The sequence below is a fragment of the Aricia agestis genome, chromosome 21, assembly GCF_905147365.1.
Source record: "Aricia agestis chromosome 21, ilAriAges1.1, whole genome shotgun sequence".
Taxonomy (NCBI): domain Eukaryota; kingdom Metazoa; phylum Arthropoda; class Insecta; order Lepidoptera; family Lycaenidae; genus Aricia; species Aricia agestis.
The window spans coordinates 3,046,204-3,064,422 of record NC_056426.1 but is presented as its reverse complement, the minus strand read 5'-3'; the positions used below and the strand labels follow the sequence as shown (position 1 = coordinate 3,064,422).

The 18,219-nt window shown below is 37.2% G+C and overlaps 1 protein-coding gene across 1 annotated transcript; it reads left to right on the top strand.

The window, feature by feature from the left end:
* The first annotated feature begins 1,576 nt into the window (after positions 1-1,576).
* LOC121737875 (eisosome protein SEG2-like) lies at positions 1,577-3,984 on the top strand. Its single transcript, XM_042129608.1, has 2 exons — positions 1,577-2,056; positions 3,499-3,984. The coding sequence occupies exons 1-2, from the start codon at positions 1,577-1,579 to the stop codon at positions 3,982-3,984; spliced, it is 966 nt and encodes a 321-aa protein (XP_041985542.1).
* Positions 3,985-18,219: the final 14,235 nt, after the last annotated feature.

Genomic DNA, 18,219 nt, shown 5'->3' with positions numbered 1-18,219 from the left:
GAAGGTGAATATGAGGGTGGGTAGATATAGTGTTGGGGGAGTAAATGACACATCTTAACAACACAACAGCCTATATCGAACTGAGTCGCTTGAACAGAACAGCTAATAATATAAACAGAACAGCTGATAATATAAACAGAACAGCATGGGCTTCAAACAGAACAGCAGCTGTTGAACCAGTTACAACCTGTTTTAACTGGATATTTTTCGAACTGATTTGGTTAAAATGGTGTATTCAAAGAGGGAATCATTGATAATGAGGCAGTAGGCGGTAGTGTCACTGGGGATGGCTTTCTTGAATTCCATCTCCAATTTTATGTCTATACCACCCCCCACGCCCGATCGAATGGTGTCCATTTGTCGGGAACAGTCGATAACAACAAGAGGTGCTTTTGTCTTAAAATGAGCTGGGTTCACTTGAACATTAGCGTTTTTCAAACCATAGTATTGCCTTTTAAAGTTACAAAACGCTTCATACAACAGGGAGTAGACGCCCTTTTCAAAATCATTAGCAAACGACTCGTATGGATAGTATTGAGAGTTGAGGTAGAGACGAGCATTGTAATAATTGTAGCCAGGCACGTGCAACTCGAACGGTAAGTTATTGATGAGTGTGTTCATTAAACCACATCCCACTGCTTTCATATTAGGTACTTTATAATAGCTGCTGATGTTGTTGTTATTAGTGTGGTATTTATTTTTATTATGTTTAATCATTGTGATTGTTAGTAAATATAAGTATTATTATTACTACTGTTGTTATTATTAAGGTTGTGTCTCTAACCCCCAACATGTACACTCTCAACAGAATGAAATTCAAGAAGCAGTCGTCCCACTTATCAGTGAAAGGTTGGGATATAAAATCGGAAAACGATATTGATAATTATTGTAGAAAATATAGACATAGTGAGCTGTTACCCAACAGTATACGTTGTTTGGTGTGTGGTCCGTCTGGATGTGGTAAAACTAACCTATTATTAACCTTATTGCTTGAGCCTAAAGGCCTAATATTTGAAAATATCTACTTGTATTCAAAATCACTCAATCAACCGAAATATCAATTTTTAAAGCAAGTACTCAACCATGTACCTGAAGTTAATTTCTACATGTCCTCGGATAAGAGTGAAGTGTCCTCACCGGAAGAGATAGAGTTTAATAGTGTTATAGTGTTCGACGATGTGTCGATGGAAAATCAAGAACCAATACGCTTACATTTCTCTATGGGGAGACATAAGGGAATTGATTGTTTTTATCTGTGTCAAACATACAGCAAAATACCCAAACAGCTGGTGAGGGATAATGCTAATTTTATTATACTTTTTAAACAGGATGAAATGAATCTACGTCATGCTTACGATGATCACATCAATACCGATATGTCGTGGGATGTGTTTTTACAAATGTGTAAAGTATGCTGGAGTGATAAATATGGGTTTATAGTGATTAGTAAAGATGATGAGATGAATAAGGGTCGATATCGAAGAGGTTTTGATGATTATATTACTCTGTAGAATACTCACGATATTACATATAATAATATAAGCACTTGTCATAATGAAACCATTTACATTCCGCAATGGACACCATCACATCGTCATCACAACCACCACAAATCTTTGGTGATAAGCAGCTCAAAAGAAAACTAGTTGATTTGGTTAAATCGGTAAAAAAGAAAATCAAGTCATTAAATGAGAGCAGAGCTGAGCTCACATCGAGCCTGCAAGAAACATTTCAACCAATCACACAACCCTTGAACACTCTTCTCAATGAAATTCAAATAAATAACACCACCAACAACCGTAAAGAAAACAAAAGTAAGAGAAAATCAGTTAAGACACAGCAACAGGACGTGCAGGATGATGTGAATTTATCCACTAGTAAGCAATTCACGGATGATGATGATGATGATGGTGAGGCTAGTGATGATACTGATGATTTTGAAGATGCTGATAGTTTGATAAAGCTTAAAAATATTGAGGATGATTCAAAAGAATTATCTAAATATGAAGAAGAAGAAGAAGAAGAAGAAGACATCCACCGCTTAGCAAAAACCTATGTAGATAACAATGTTATCAATAAGATAAAAAAAGTACCGTTTGGTGTTTACTTTACTCCCGAAGGATCACCGGGGTTGATGGAGCTCTTGTTCAAGAAAGAACCCAACACCCATCTCATTGAAGCCGAGGATAGTCGCAACTACTATAAAATAATTACAATGACAAACGCACACCGACGTAATTTCTCGAAATATGGTCAGATACAGGGCGATAAGAGTTTCAAATATACTAAATATATAAAAAGCCTCTCCTCGTCCGCACCCATTGGACGAGGATGCTTAGTGAACTCGTCATCATTATCCTCATTACCACCACCATCAATTACAGACCTCTCACTTAAAAAGTACTATCCAAATACAGACTTCAAATATTGGGACGATCCCAATGAACTTGTGGATCGATTACGTTTACTCATAGCTTCCCAAAACGCCGGAAACACCATTCATGGTAATGAGATTATTGCAATAATTGAAGAACTAGTGGAGGCCAATATAATAGAACCACCCCACCAATAACCAACCCTCTAGTTGTTAATAATTATACTCCCCATTGAGTGTATATAAAAAAAAATTAATTACATCTGTAGCGAGAGTAGGCAACACAGTCGGGTGACGGTTGCTAGGCGACGGACTGTGAGGGATCGGAACTTGGTTCTTGGCGATATTGTATGTTTTGTAACCATTTCTAATTTACACTTTGTGGATTCTGTGGTAATAAACGATTGCACTGCATTACACTGGCGCCCAACGTGGGGCTATATTTTTTTTCAAAGAAATAACAGACCCAATCCCAGTGCTCCGTGAACTGTTTAGGTAGCCGCTAGCCGGACTGGTATCGAAAATGCCACGAAACACAAGACAACATCCCCGTTACGAGAGTGAAGACGAAGAGGAGACACAGCAAGCAAGCGACGACGGAGAGCCCGGGATTTATTACCACAGAATCCACAAAGTGTAAATTAGAAAATGGTTACAAAACATACAATTATCGCCAAGAACCAAGTTCCGATCCCTCACAGTCCGTCGCCTAGCAACCGTCACCCGACTGTGTTGCCTACTCTCGCTACATCCTCCCCCTCTATCCCGAATTGCTAGGCGACGGACTGTGAGGGATCGGAACTTGGTTCTTGGCGATATTGTATGTTTTGTAACCATTTCTAATTTACACTTTGTGGATTCTGTGGTAATAAACGATTGCACTGCATTACACATCTTTATTATAATTATGTCTATCAATAAGTTTGGACGTCATTTACATACCAAGTTGAGTCAGAGATCAATAAAAACTTTACGTTTCGATAGTAGACAAGTGGACTTTAAAAAACGACTCTTAAGAAATGTTAGTAAAGGTAGGTATACAAAAAAACGATGTGATTATAAAAGCTCAATTGGATGAGGCGACAGTCTTTTGTTTGTCTAAAATTAAAAAACTCAATCAACAGTGTGAGGACATCACAGCGAAGGTCAACCATTTTCAAGAAATATTACGAAAAAATTTAAAAACCCCACCGGAAGTGAATTCTAAACCTCAAATGAATAAAAATCCCAAAAAGACCTCTAATAATCCTGAAGAATTATCAAAAAATTTAAAAACCCCACCGGAAGTGAATTCTAAACCTCAAATAAATAAAAATCCCAAAAAGACCTCTAATAATCCTGAAGAATTATCAAAAAATTTAAAAACCCCACCGGAAGTGAATTCTAAACCTCAAATAAATAAAAATCCCAAAAAGACATCTAATAATCCTCAAGAATCATCATTATCAGCGTCCTCGTCATCGTCGTCGTCGTCATCGTCGTCATCGTTGTCCTCACGTAAAAACTTCAAGACCTCTAAGGAAGTCAATTCTAAATCTCAAACAGCTCAAAATCCCAAGAAGAAAGACGTCTCCAAACCTGAAGATCCATCACATAATTTAACCAATTAACCGACGACGACACTCTAAAACCTAGTTATAAAGTAGTACAATAAAAATATTATGAGTTTAAAATGGCAGGTCGTTAAGGAAATTCATAAGAATGCTAACAAAAAGTTTCCAAGGAGACGATTCGTACAAAAAGGTCTCGATGACACCTGGCAGATTGATTTGATAGATATGCAAAAGTATTCAAAATATAACAAGGGTTTTAAGTACATCTTAGCGTGTATTGATACCTTTTCCAAATACGCGTGGGCTCAACCGGTGAAAAGTAAATCGGCTGAGGATGTAACACGAGCCATGCAAGCTCTACTCAACAACAATCTCAATAGAAAACCGAAAAATATTCAATCAGACGATGGACGTGAGTTTTTCAATGGGAAATTTCAAGCGTTATTGGGAAAGTTTGGTAATACATCACTACTCTACATACAGCCCTATGAAAGCGTCTATTGTGGAGAGATTTATTAGAACTATTAAGAATTGGATTTGGCAACAATTTACTTTTAATGGTTCTTACACATGGATTGATCATGTACTATACGATGTCGGGAAAAAATATAACAACAAAATACATCGCACAATCGGGCTTGCCCCAGTGAATGTGAATCATACTAATGCCAATGCCTTATTATCTAATGTTTACAATTTTATCAAGGTTCGTGGTAAAGCTAAATTTAAATGTCACGATTATGTAAGAATTAGTAAATATAAATCGTGTTTTTCCAAAGGATACACTGGCAATTGGAGTTCGGAAATATTTCAAATTGTGAAAGTGAATAACACCAACCCAGTTACCTATCAGTTGCAAGATGACCAAAAGCAACCTATACTGGGTTCATTCTATGAAAAAGAACTACAAAAAGTTAAATATCCCGATGTCTATCTAGTGGAGAAAGTGTTGAAGAAAAAAGGTGATAAAGTACTCGTGAAATGGTTCGGTTTGAATACAACTAGTTGGATCAATAAAGAAAACAAAATAAATTAATAATGTTTTATTATTTTATATTTTTAAAAGCACACGTACTACATTAACCTATCCCACACAATATTATAATAATCATTTTCAATATACAATTATTAAAAACAAAAAGGACATAATAATCATTTTTTTCAATGCTTACACATTTTTTTTATTATTTTCTTTTTTTACAACAATTACAATAATCTTTATCCTAGTACATTTTATTAAAGTTACCCATCCCCAATTTTAACCTACTTTCAATACACAATAATTCTTGAAAGCATAATATAAGTATTACAATTATTATGTTTTATTAATAGAGTACAATTTTTTTCTGAATCCTAATAATAAGTACATTTTATTAAAGTTGCCCACCCCCAATTTTAACCTACTTTCAATCTATCTATACTAATATTATAAATGTGAAAGTATCTCTGTCTGTCTGTCTGTCTCGCTTTCACGCCAAAACTACTGAACCGATTGCAATGAAATTTTGTACACAGTTATTCTAGAGTCCGAGAAAGGACATAGGCTACATTTTGATGTGGGAAAATATCTTATTTCCATGAAAATATCGATGAAAATTAATTCGCATTGCGCGTGGCCAGCGCTCATCCCGGGGGTCCTGGGTTCGAGTCCCGCAGGCGGAACAAAAAGTTTTCAATGTCCCTGGGTCTTAGATGTGTATTAAAATAATATTTCAAAAATCTTAAATATATTTTATGTATAATATTATAAAAAATCCAGAAATATATCGATGCAATGAATATTTTAGTTCTAATATGATTCAACAGATGGCGTTTTATTTTTTACTTCATTGTAACATAGAACTAATCATACTTATTAGTTATTATGTTTTTGTTTATAGTTTTTAATACGTTAGAATATTATGTTTAATAATATTATCACTTGGTATAATAATAATCAATCTTATAGAACTCCTACTGCATTTCTAAGGAGTTCGAGTGTACCGTGTTGGCCTATATTCCATCCAGAAAATATATCAATGCAATCAACATTTTAATTCTAATATATGAAAACAGATGGCGTTTTATTTTTTACTTCATTATTGTAACAGAACTAATCATACTTATATATTATTGTTTTTATTCATAACTAGCTGTTGCCCGCGACTTCGTCCACGTGCACTTTAGTTTATAGCGCGCAGTGTCAACAAAATTTGTGTCAAATTTAAAAACTTTTTAAAACCCTGGTAAGTGGTACCCCTCTTAAGGCCGCGCTACACCGGAATGGCAGCGCTGAAAGTGCTCGCCTCGCCGCTGTCATTCCGGTGTAGCGCGGCCCTTAATTAATCAAAATACCCAAAAACAGCTGTGCAGTGTGCACATTCTTTCTTTTTAATATGAAATAAGGGGGCAAACGAGCAAACGGGTCACCTGATGGAAAGCAACTTCCGTCGCCCATGGACACTCGTAGCATCAGAAGAGCTGCATGTGCGTTGCCGGCCATTTAAGAGGGAATAGGGTAATAGGGGAGGGTAGGGAAGGGAAGGGAATAGGGGAGGGTAGGAAAGGGAATAGGTTAGGGGATTGGGCCTCCGGTAAACTCACTCACTCGGCGAAACACAGCGCAAGCGCTGTTTCACGCCGGTTTTCTGTGAGAACGTGGTATTTATCCGGTCGAGCCGGCCCATTCGTGCCGAAGCATGGCTCTCCCACGTATAATCTATACTAATATTATAAATGCGAAAGTATCTCTGTCTGTCTGTCTGTCTGTCAGTCTCGCTTTCACGCCAAACGCCAAAACTACCGAACCGATTGTAATGAAATTTTGTATACAGATAGTCTAAAGCCTGAGAAAGGACATAGGCTACTTTTTTACTGGAAAAAAGGTTTGTAAGGGTCGTAAATTTATTCAAAAAATTCATAATAGATGGCACCGTGCGTCTTCTACATCGCGCTGACGCTTGCTCAAAAGTCTTTCTATAAGAGGTGGTATCATCTTACATTTAAGTCTCGATTTTTTTCGATTGTTATATCTATTCTACGGTATTAAATAACTCAATACTTTATCTGTGCAGGTAGTGACGTAACCTTAAGACCAAATTTCACCAACGACTGTTAAAGTTAATGCTCGAATTAGTATCACGTTAGCTGTTTCGTTTTTCATATGAATGAAAGAGAAGACAGGACAATTTAACAAGCTGTTAACACTAACAGACGTTGGTGAAATTGGGGCTAAACCTATCAATGATAAATAGTTTATGGGTAAAGTTGTGTAATTGGGAGGCTAAATAAGCTTTAAAATTTGGCATAAAATATAAAGTTTAATATAAAAAAATGAAGTACTTATTGTGTGCACACTACACAGCTGTATTGATTTAAGGGGTACCAGGGTTTTTTATAAAAGCTTTTGACACCAATTTCGTTGACATCGCGCGCTATAAACTGAAGTCCACGCGGACGAAGTCGCGGGCAACAGATAGTACACAATAATTCTTGAAAGCATAATATACGTATTACAATTATGTTTTATTAATAGAGTACATTTTTTTCTTGCAACAATAATATTATAAAACTCTATTAATAGCACACACGTCATACCTTATCATACCAGATAAGAAAAACCACTATAAAATGTTACACTGCTAGCGCGAACTAATTATGATACGTCATAGAAAACATTAAACTACATTAATAAAAAATACCGTACCTCACAAGGTCACACACACACAACCAGTCTCCGGTTGTCTAATTAACATAATTCGAGAACACACCGAGCCCCGCTGACGTAGCCCCCTCCCCCCGCCGCCGCCGCCCCCCTCCCCCCGCCGCCGCCGTCCAATACCTCACAAGCAGTCTCCGGTTGCCTAATTAAAATAATTCAAGATGTTTTCTTGAATTATTCATCACGCAACACCCTCGTGACACCTCCTTACCACACAACCAACCACCAACACAGCGCTCATGAGGTCGCAGCACCAACACCACAGCCCCTCGCCGCTGCACCGACCACCGCCGCAGCACCGCCCCGCCGCAGTACACAAAACACACATACACCTGGTCAGGGGTGATAGTGATCATTAAAAATCTACCCATTTTATACTACCACCAACATAACATGAAACACCACTCACATTACATATACACACAACAGAGAGATCTTCTTACAATAGTCGGTATGTGCGCCAGAACGTACATATATCCACTACTTAAGATTTAGGTAAGACAAGACGCAGCACGTTCGTGACTGCGCTCGATGCAGACTAAACAACAGACGGCCCAATTGGGCCGTATTTGAATCTTCACAACGCGCGCGGTAGTAACATATCTGCTTTGAGTTTTTCATCATTGCTTAAGGCGAGGATAAACCCCAATTTGTTATTCCGCGACTTCCGGTTTACCTAGTTCCAATTTAAAAAAAAATATGAGATATAAAGCGCAATATTTAAAATACCTTAAACCATTAACATTTTAATAAAACGTTTATGGTTTAAGGTATTTTAAACTTTGGCTGTAATTAATTTACAAACTAACCTCCGATAAAAATCTATTTCATCGAAATATAAGTATTAACTAGGATAATTATACATTTTATTTGAATAAATTATTAGTAAATCTATATTAAAAACTCTTTAACCGAACAATTTTGTTTCTTAATGTTTATTTCCAAAGATATTTTAAAAAAACATGAAAAATAGAGAAGATCCGCTCGAGTGACTCCAGTTTTATGCTAAGCTCAAATGAATCTTATTGCGATGCGTATACGCTTGGTCTTTGGTTGTGTGCAAAGTTATCGTTTTAGATAGAGATTAATCCCCGCCTTAAGTATCTTTGTTCAAAATTGACCTAAAAAATTTAAACGTCCAGTATGTAGTTAATGAAATTGTCGATCTATTGTCGTGTATTATATGTCGTAAATAACCGTAATTATTTGTAAATACTAGAGATATACTGAATGTATGCTAGAATTTAAATAAATTGGTATTACTTTGGAAACTGATATCATGAGTATAATAAACAAAAATAGGAAATTAATAACTATGAAAGGAACGTTCATATACTAAAGATTATTGCTGTATTTGTATTATAATTTTGTAGCTTTCAAATTATGAGTTAATATAAGGCTCTAAAAACGGTATATTACGGCATCTCCGCAGGCGCACTAAAGTAAGTATCGTAGCTGTTTGGCGTCGTAGCACCGTAGCACGCCGTAGCTCTACGCCAGCTACGGCCCGATTATTATTGTCCATCTATATGTTACTGTAAAAGCTCGAACTGCAGTAAATCCTAAGATTTTCTAGTAAAACCTAAGATCTACCAATTCCTAATGGTATATGTCCGAAAAGGTTTGCGATACGAACTTGTACCGCCGTATAGTTGGTAAATCTTAGGATTTACGTTGATGGCACGTACGTATGTGTTGAAAAAAAACAGCCAAGTGCGAGTCGGACTCGTGCATGAAGGGTTCCGTACTGTTATAGAGCAAAACCAGGCCAGAAATTGTTTTTTGGTATTGAAGGTCCTCTTAAATCTTTATTTTATTTTAATATTATTAAAAATTATTAAAGTGGTATTGCGCAACAGTGGGACACTGCCGGGTGCTTAGTGCTTATAATAATAATAAAGTGGTATTAACCGTGGGAGACCCATGCTTCGGCACGAATGGGCCGACGAATGAGATATTCAGAGATGTTGTATGAAAATAATTTAAATGGGTTAGTAAGTATTACTTATTGCTATGGTATATTATAACTAAGTATAATATGTACACCTACCTGTTTTGTGTAATAGTTAATTAAGGTAAATAATTAAGAATTACTCATTGTTTTATTCCTAAAACCAACATTTACCAGTTGACAGTATTAAAACCTAGTATATACCGAATTGCAATGGTAAATGTTCGAAAAAATCAACACATTTACCAACTCGTGTTAGTAAATCCTAAGATTTACACTCAAATCTTAAGATTTACCGAAGTTCGAGCTTTTACAGTAACATATACATCTTCTTATATATAAAAATAGATTTCCAAATGTGTTAGTCGCGCTAAAACTCGAAAACAGCTGAACGGATTGGGCTGATTTTAGTCTTAAAATATTCGTAGAAGTCCAGGGAAGGTTTTAAAGTGACACGAAGTTCACCGGGACAGCTAGTAAATTATAAAACAAAGTCGCTTTTTTGCCCTCATGTCCCTTTGTTCCCTTTAATCTTTAAAACTACGCAACGGATTTTGATGCGGTTTTCTTTAATAGATATAGTGATTCAAGAGGAAGGTATAATAACATTCATTAAACAGTGGAGAAATACTGTTATTGTTTGGGTTTCTAATGTGATGTCGTAAATAATTACATAGTACCTGGATGACCGAGCTTTGCTCGGTATAGCAAACACTCATTGACTTCGTGTTACTTAATAACGCCATCTGCTGGTCGTTAAAACAATTAGTTGGTAACAAAATAGTATTATTATTCGCCAATAGATGTCAGGAAGAGTCATATTTTTCAGTTTATAGATTATCGATAAAACACGAATAAAAAGACTCACAACTCACAAATTACGCTCGTTTGGATTCACCCTTAAAGTGTGCCCTTCTAATACTATAGGTGCGATTGGTCATAGTTAAGACTTTAGTCAGATACTAGAGTACTGTTTCAAGACCCTCTTTGATCTCTCGTGTTCCATTGACTAACCTATATCAACTACGAGTTTTAAGCTTCCGTTCCACAAAAAGGACCTTAAAATGCTTTCTAATGGCGCAGCTAATAAAAGAATCGATCCATCACTCCACAATATCACGTGCTGTCATCGAAGTGCGGACTTCCGGCCGCCATTTTGAACAATTAGTAGAGAAATATTTTGACTCTGTGTCATTGTGTCACACTTGCAATAATAAAGGAATTTTAAGAAACGCGCAACCATTGTTGGTTTATTGTTGAGATTTTATAGGGAGTGAGCTATTAGTTATTATAATTTTATAAGTGTTAGACAAGTATTGTTATTTTAGGCCAAAGATATTCGGATTGTCTGTTAAAGAAAAAGTGCAGCACAAAATATTATGTTTAAGTCCGGTGTGAACATTATCCAAACTATACATTAAACAAGCTAGAAAAATGATAGGAGCTGTAAACTAGATAAAAAAATAGCATGTCATTTTAAAAAATTGGTTCCTCTAGAATCGCATTCACGCGACAGTTTGCGAATTGGGCCTACTTCAGTGACGGATTAGCCCTTAATCAAATTAAGCAATTGCCTAGGGCATCACGTCTGAGGGGGCACCAGAAGAGTAAAGGTTCAAAGACCGATTCTAGTTGAGATACGGATAGGCAAGCCTAAGCAATCCATGCCTGTGGCACAATAGACATAACTACTGGGCCTAGGGCATCAAGTCTTAATCCGTCACTGGCCTACTTACGTGAATTATTATTTAGACTAATATTCAAAGAAGATAATATTATAGATTTTGAATAAAGAAAGCTGGTAAACGAATAAAATTAATGATTGTGTAACAAATTGGACCATTTCCCAAGATGGTCAAACCCTTAGGTAATACATAGCTTCAGATTTATTTTGACCCTGAAAGAACCTCTATGCCAATGTCATAAGAATCATTTTGATGGCAGCTTTAAATAAGTATAAAGTTTAAGTAAACAACAATAACGAATTCGGAAGTCAACACAGCATGAGTTTACGACTTGCGAGATAACTTTTTAAATTGCAATTACTTTGCAAAGACGTCATTCAGCCAGCGTGACATCTTTATACGACGCAAATAAATTGCGTACCTATTTGAATTTCGAATGTGATTTTTTTCTTCTAAAATGTTCATTAGTGCAATGGAAATTTTATCATTGCGCTTTAAGAATAACTGCAATGGAACTAAAAACTTACCTAAACCATGTTTTTTGTTAAAGGTCAGTCAATAAAATCTGTAAAGCATGATAAAAAACCAACTTGAAAAAATTATCCATGTTATAAAAATATGATTCTCACGACCGATGCCATTGTCAAAAGTTAAATCGCCGGTTCAACATTTTTTTAATTTAACCCGCCTACGATTTTTACAAATTCGTTGAATAGATAATTTATTGTTAAAAATTTGATACTGGCTGTAAATAAAAAAAAATGATCCAAGGAGGTTCGAAGCCATGAATGAAACCTTTGTCGCTTTAATGACGCTGTGTAAACATTTGTTGTTCTTTTTTCGAATTCCGCAGGTGTGTGGGTGAAAAAACTGACCTCCAGCAACATTCAGTATCCATAGATATTGGAAATATGGCATATCTGTATCTTCTATCCTATAAGCTTACTCTAATTTTTATTCTTAGTAAATCATAATAATGTTTCTTTCGGTAATAGTAACTTAGCGTTCATAAAAATTGCTAATAATATCTTGTGTATATAATATACGTCGCAACTTACAGCCATCTATTTTAAATTAGATAACTAGACGCCTAGGCCAGTGGCGGGTTTACAAATTTGCCGCCTGTAGGCTATTCAATTTTTTGCCACACCTATAACTGACCTTTGAAATTCAATACTTTAGTTTAAGTTCACAATCATATCGCACCAAAAACATTTTTTGAAAATTTTTGCTGAGACGACCACACAAAGTATCACCCTGTGCGGTAGCGAAACGGCGAAGCCATACATGAGATCTCATACCTTTTTCACAGGGTAAACCGCAAACCTTATGTGGTCGTCTCGGCAATATTTTACAGGAAAATATGTTTTGGTGGGATTTTTTATTTCTATAAGATAAAAAATGGAGCTAAGTTTGCCGCCCCTCTAAATCTGCCGCCCTAGGCTCCAGCCTACTTAGCCTATTGGTAAATCCGCCACTGGCCTAGGCCGTTCATGAGTTTTATAAGTAACAAAAATCTAAAAAGAACCTATAACAGAATATATAATGTTATAATATGATGTGGTATAAAAAAGGTAACGTGGCTGTTCTAATGATAAAAAAAATCTACAAATCTCAACCAGCTTCAGCCAGTAAAGATGTGATAGACTGTGATATAGGTACACAGATACGCACTTTTGCAACTGTTATCAATCAGTAACTATATAAGTATGTATTTTTTTTTTCTAACTAGCCTAAGACTCAACGATAATAATTCTGAATCCTAAGCCATATTAGGCGTGAATACAGTTCAGGCTCATAGCAATAAATCAGGTTGCTGTGGGAACCTCGGTCAGGTGGCCGGTGTCACGCCTACGGTATTTTTTACAACCGTAGGGTACCCATGGCCTTGGGCGGACTAAGCGGGACATGGCAGGACTGCTTGATGAAAGATGGGTATTTGCGTGAAATAGCAATAATATACGTAACTACGCATGATCTAGAAAATATTATGTTTAACAATATTATTTTCTGCAAAATAATTATGTGTTATTTGCATTTATTAATATTATGTTTTCAATACTATGTTACTTAAGTAAATTCAATAAATGTACTACAGTATACTAAATATTCTGTAATAAAATATAAATAAAGCACCTAAAAGGTTTAAGAGTGCCTAGGTTTCTGAGGTTTCTAATTAATTTTTACACGAGTTTACTTATTTTCTGCGCTTTTGATTAATTAACTTTGAAACCTTAAGTAATTCACATCGCTGTTGAATAGATAAACTACTATCAAAAAGTTAATCTAAAACTATCAAAAAGAAATCGTTATTAAAGTCTTGAAAGTCCTAAGGTAATTTCGTTATGGTCACCCTACCTGTTCAAATAAAGTCCTAAACTCCTCACAAATGGGGCTATTTACACTGGTCATTACAATGCTCATTCATACCTTGGCTTCTCACGGAGTCGCGCAATTCGTCTCGGCACAAGTTGCGTATTAAAAAAAAGCGCACTTGACATTAAACGTCAAAGTTGACAGATCAATGCGCGCTATTTTTTTACTTCGCGCCAAAAAGTGATCGATTCGATTCACGTTTTATGTTTGTTTATTTGCGCCGTTTAACTTTGCACAGCTTTGTTGGATCCCACGCATTTTGTGGTAATATACAGGATTTTCATTGTAGATATCTGCTTTATGAAATGCAATGTGCATACCGCGGCGTGTGAATGTTTTTTTATTTGGCTTGTAGTGACGTTGACCTTTAACTGTTGCACGACTTTACGATAGACGAATACTAAGGGCCTGTTTCACCACTTCCTGATAAAGTGCCCGATAGGCTATCCACAACTTATTTGACATATTCTCCATACTCTATCTGTCAAGTTAGGTAGTGCAGGATAGCCTATCAGGCACTTAACAGGAAGTGGTGAAACAGGCCATAAATAACTTAACTGATTTTGACATAAGCCTAGGGTTGCCATCCGTCTGGATTTCCCCGGATTTGTCCTAGTTTGAAGGGCGTCCGGGGACCGTCCGGCCGGGTTTTTGAAAAGTGTCCGGGTGAAATCCGGATGGAGACTTTTGTTGAGAGAAATCCAACTTTTTGGCCAGGCAGCAATAAACGAAAGATAAAAACTCGCTAAGCATACACACTTTCTTCCTTCTTTGATCAAAATCAAGTACGATTTCAAGGATTTAAGTTAATCAAATTTTTACAAATTTTTGTTGAAAAAATTGGGACGTAATAGTAAATAGTTTTTAATGGGTGTCCGGGGAAATAGCCATATTTCGGCCAAATGTCCGGGATTTTTGTCATGCTAGACCGGCGACGGCAATAAAGGTAATGGCAACCCTACGATAAGCCCCATACATCATCTGTCAAAATCTTCAATAAATTAAAGTTATATTGTCATCATTACCTAATGTCTCCGAGTGCGACAGAATAGACTCTACAAAGACAAAGAAATAGAAAAAGAACCTAATTAGAATAAGTAAAAATTTATATGTTGTTAATACCTCAACATAATAATTATAATAATAATAATAGCTCCCACACCGGTTTCGGTGATGGTGGCCGGTTTCATAGAAACCAGGCCAGCTACACATTAGTAATTTTATAGTGCCCAAGTGTGTGCGCAGTACACAAGATCACTCTCTATTTCTTTACTCTCATAACTCAGTGGGACGGAAGACCGACACGACCGGCGAGAGATCAGGCGCAGGACCGACTTTTTACATGCCCATCCGACGCATGGATCATTTTACTTGTCAGACAATCAGGTGATCAGCCTACATTGTCCTAACCAAACTTGGAAATAACATGTTTCCAACGCGGGAATCGAACCCACAACCTCCGAGTCAAGAGCCGCGCTCTATACCACTAGACCACGGAGGCGTTACTATACACTTAATATAATAACAGGTAAATAAAAAAATATACATATTTTTTAACGTTACATACTTTTTCAATTAATTCACAAAATCTGGCATTTCGATCGTTGACTTGTGCAAATGCAAAGATTAAAAATGCAACATCAGGAAATGACAAACGGATGCGCGGGAAAACAGTGCGGCCACCCATGGCGCGGTTTGTCGTCGCTAATGATATCGAATTATTGCATTACAGAATTTCACCTCGGTTATTATGACCCCTATGACTTTACCATTAAGATTTTATCGGAGGTAATATAGCTCTGAACGGTTATATAGCATTGTTTGCGGTTATATCGATTTATATTCGACATTGTTGCGTCAACGTAAAAGTAACTCTATTGTTGCATTTGAATAATTATTTGTGGTGAATGCAAACGCGGTTGATGATAAGTAGATTTAAATTACCGCGACGATAAATTCAATAGTTTTCAAAGTTTACGATTAATATGCAACCGAATATAGAGACATTCTACGTTCGGTTGCATATTTGCAGATATTTGTATGCATGTTACGCTAGTCGGTTAAAACAAGAAGTCGGACCACCTAATGCAACAACCGTTTTACATAGTCTCGTAACTTTTTTTTTATTTATGAAATAAGGGGGCAAACGAGCAAACGGGTCACTTGATGGAAAGCAACTTCCTTCGCCCATGGACAGTTGCAGCATCAGAAGAGCTGCAAGTGCGTTGCCGGCCTTTTAAGATGGAATAGGGTAATAGGGGAGGGTAGGGAAGGGAATAGGGGAGGGTAGGGAAAGGAATAGGGGAGGGTAGGGAAGGAAATAGGGGAGGGTAGGGAAGGGAAAAGGGAAGGGCATTGGGCCTCCGTAAACGCACTCAGTCGGCGAAACACAGCGCAAGCGCTGTTTCGCGCCGGTTTTTGTGAGCCCGTGGTATTTCTCCGGTCGAGCCGGCCCATTCATGCCAAAGCATGGCTCTCCCACGTCAAACTTTATTGGCGCTGCACATATTTTGTCATTTAGCTTTCGCTGGTGACTTTACTTGGCAGTACAAAACGAAAACATAATTTCACGTCGGGTTTCTATCAGGCCCTGGTTTTTACTCGGTCGACCCAACTCCTTGTGTCTACGTACCCTGTTTTATTTCGCTACACACCACACAGTGGTATCAGTAAATAAATCAAATCGATACAGTCCCCTAGCCGCAGCCCCTGTCACCACGTTCATTGGCGATTGCACTCGACGCCATTTCTAAATGGTGTTTTAAATAAAGAATTTTGATTATTTTAAAACTTGATGTAGCGCAGGAAATAATTTAGAACGTGAAAACCTTAGATATTGTATAACTATCCTATGTCCTTTTACGGGCGTTATTAAATGGGCTCTCATGCCAAGTCCATACTAAAATTATAAATGCGAAAATTTGTTACATCTTCAACAGAACTGATTTTGCTGTTTGGTATTGAGATACTTTGAGTCCCGGGAAAGGACATAGAATACATTTTATCCCAGAAAAAACCCAGTACGGTTCTGCGCGATGAAAGAATTTGGGCGTAACCACCGTTGCCAGACGTCCCGATTTTGAAATCAAAATTAAATGTCCCGCGCGGGACCCGCTTTTAGGGGATACAAGGAAAGTACATGCAGCGTGCTGAGAAAGAAAGGTGCATAATGAAGATACGAGTGTGGGATAAAGAAGGAGGATTTTCTATGGCTACTTTTGCTATCTATGGTCACATACTTAAACCTAATTTTAATTCAAATAAAAAGATAAAAATTCCAATACTCTTGATTATACAGGTTTTTTTTACTATGTCCCGCCTTGGACGGAAGAATCCAACTATTTTCAGTCAAAAAGTTCCAAAATCCCAACTTGGCAAAAAAAAACTTTGACAACACTGGGCGCAACGTAGTTTGCAAGTGTCATCTAGTACCTAATACCTACATAAACGCCGGGATATAAACAGTCCTATGATATTTAATACTTAATTTCACCTAAATTAGTTCGGCTTTTATTAAAACGTCTATGTTTCTTTACCTCTTTTTTTTTTTTTTTTTTTAATAAAATAAGGGGGCAAACGAGCAAACAGGTCACCTGATGGAAAGCAACTTCCGTCGCCCATGGACACTCGCAGCATCAGAAGAGCTGCAAGTGCGTTGCCGGCCTTTTAAGAGGGAATAGGGTAATAGGAGAGGGAAGGGAAGGGAATAGGGGAGGACAGGGAAGGGAATAGGGTAGGACAGGGAAGGGAATAGGGTAGGGGATTGGGCCTCCGGTAAACTCACTCACTCGGCGAAACACAGTGCAAGCGCTGTTTCACGCCGGCTTTCTGTGAGAACGTGGTATTTCTCCGGTCGAGCCGGCCCATTCGTGCCGAAGCATGGCTCTCCCACGTAAATTTACATACATCCATAATATACACTACTAGATGACGCCCGCAACTCCATCGCCCCAAAGCGCGATTATCGTGCGGGAACCGTACATTATTCCGGAATAAAATGTATCCTATATCCTTTCCCGGGACTCAAAGTATCTCCATACAAGATTTCAGCAAAATGGGTTCAGCGGTTTGGGCGTGAAGAAGTTACAGACAGACAGACACACTTTCGCATTTATAATATTATTTAAAAACAAAATTATCAATTGATCACTGAGTATTTACCCTACGCATGGACACCGCGCGCGGGATATGGCCCCGCGCCGGCCGCATAGTAATTTACTTATGTCCATGATTCATTTATGTAAAGGGAAATTTGATCAAAAATTAAGTACCTAATTTTATTACATAATTATAATGAGAATCGAGTACCGAGTACTCTCCTTAAGTATTGCAAATGTCTCACCAGTCATGCTGTAATATGAAGAAGTAAATTCAGACACATTTTCACATATTTTATAATATTGGTGGGAATAAGGACTTGTATGGATAAGTTAACAACTTGCCACAATCTGGCCGCTTCTGCGTCAAAAATTGTTGATTTACGCCTATTCTTTCATATTACGAACGATGAACGAGAAGAACTCGTAGATATCATAAAGTAAATATACCTAGCGGAATAGAGCAACAATCTCGAGCTGTCG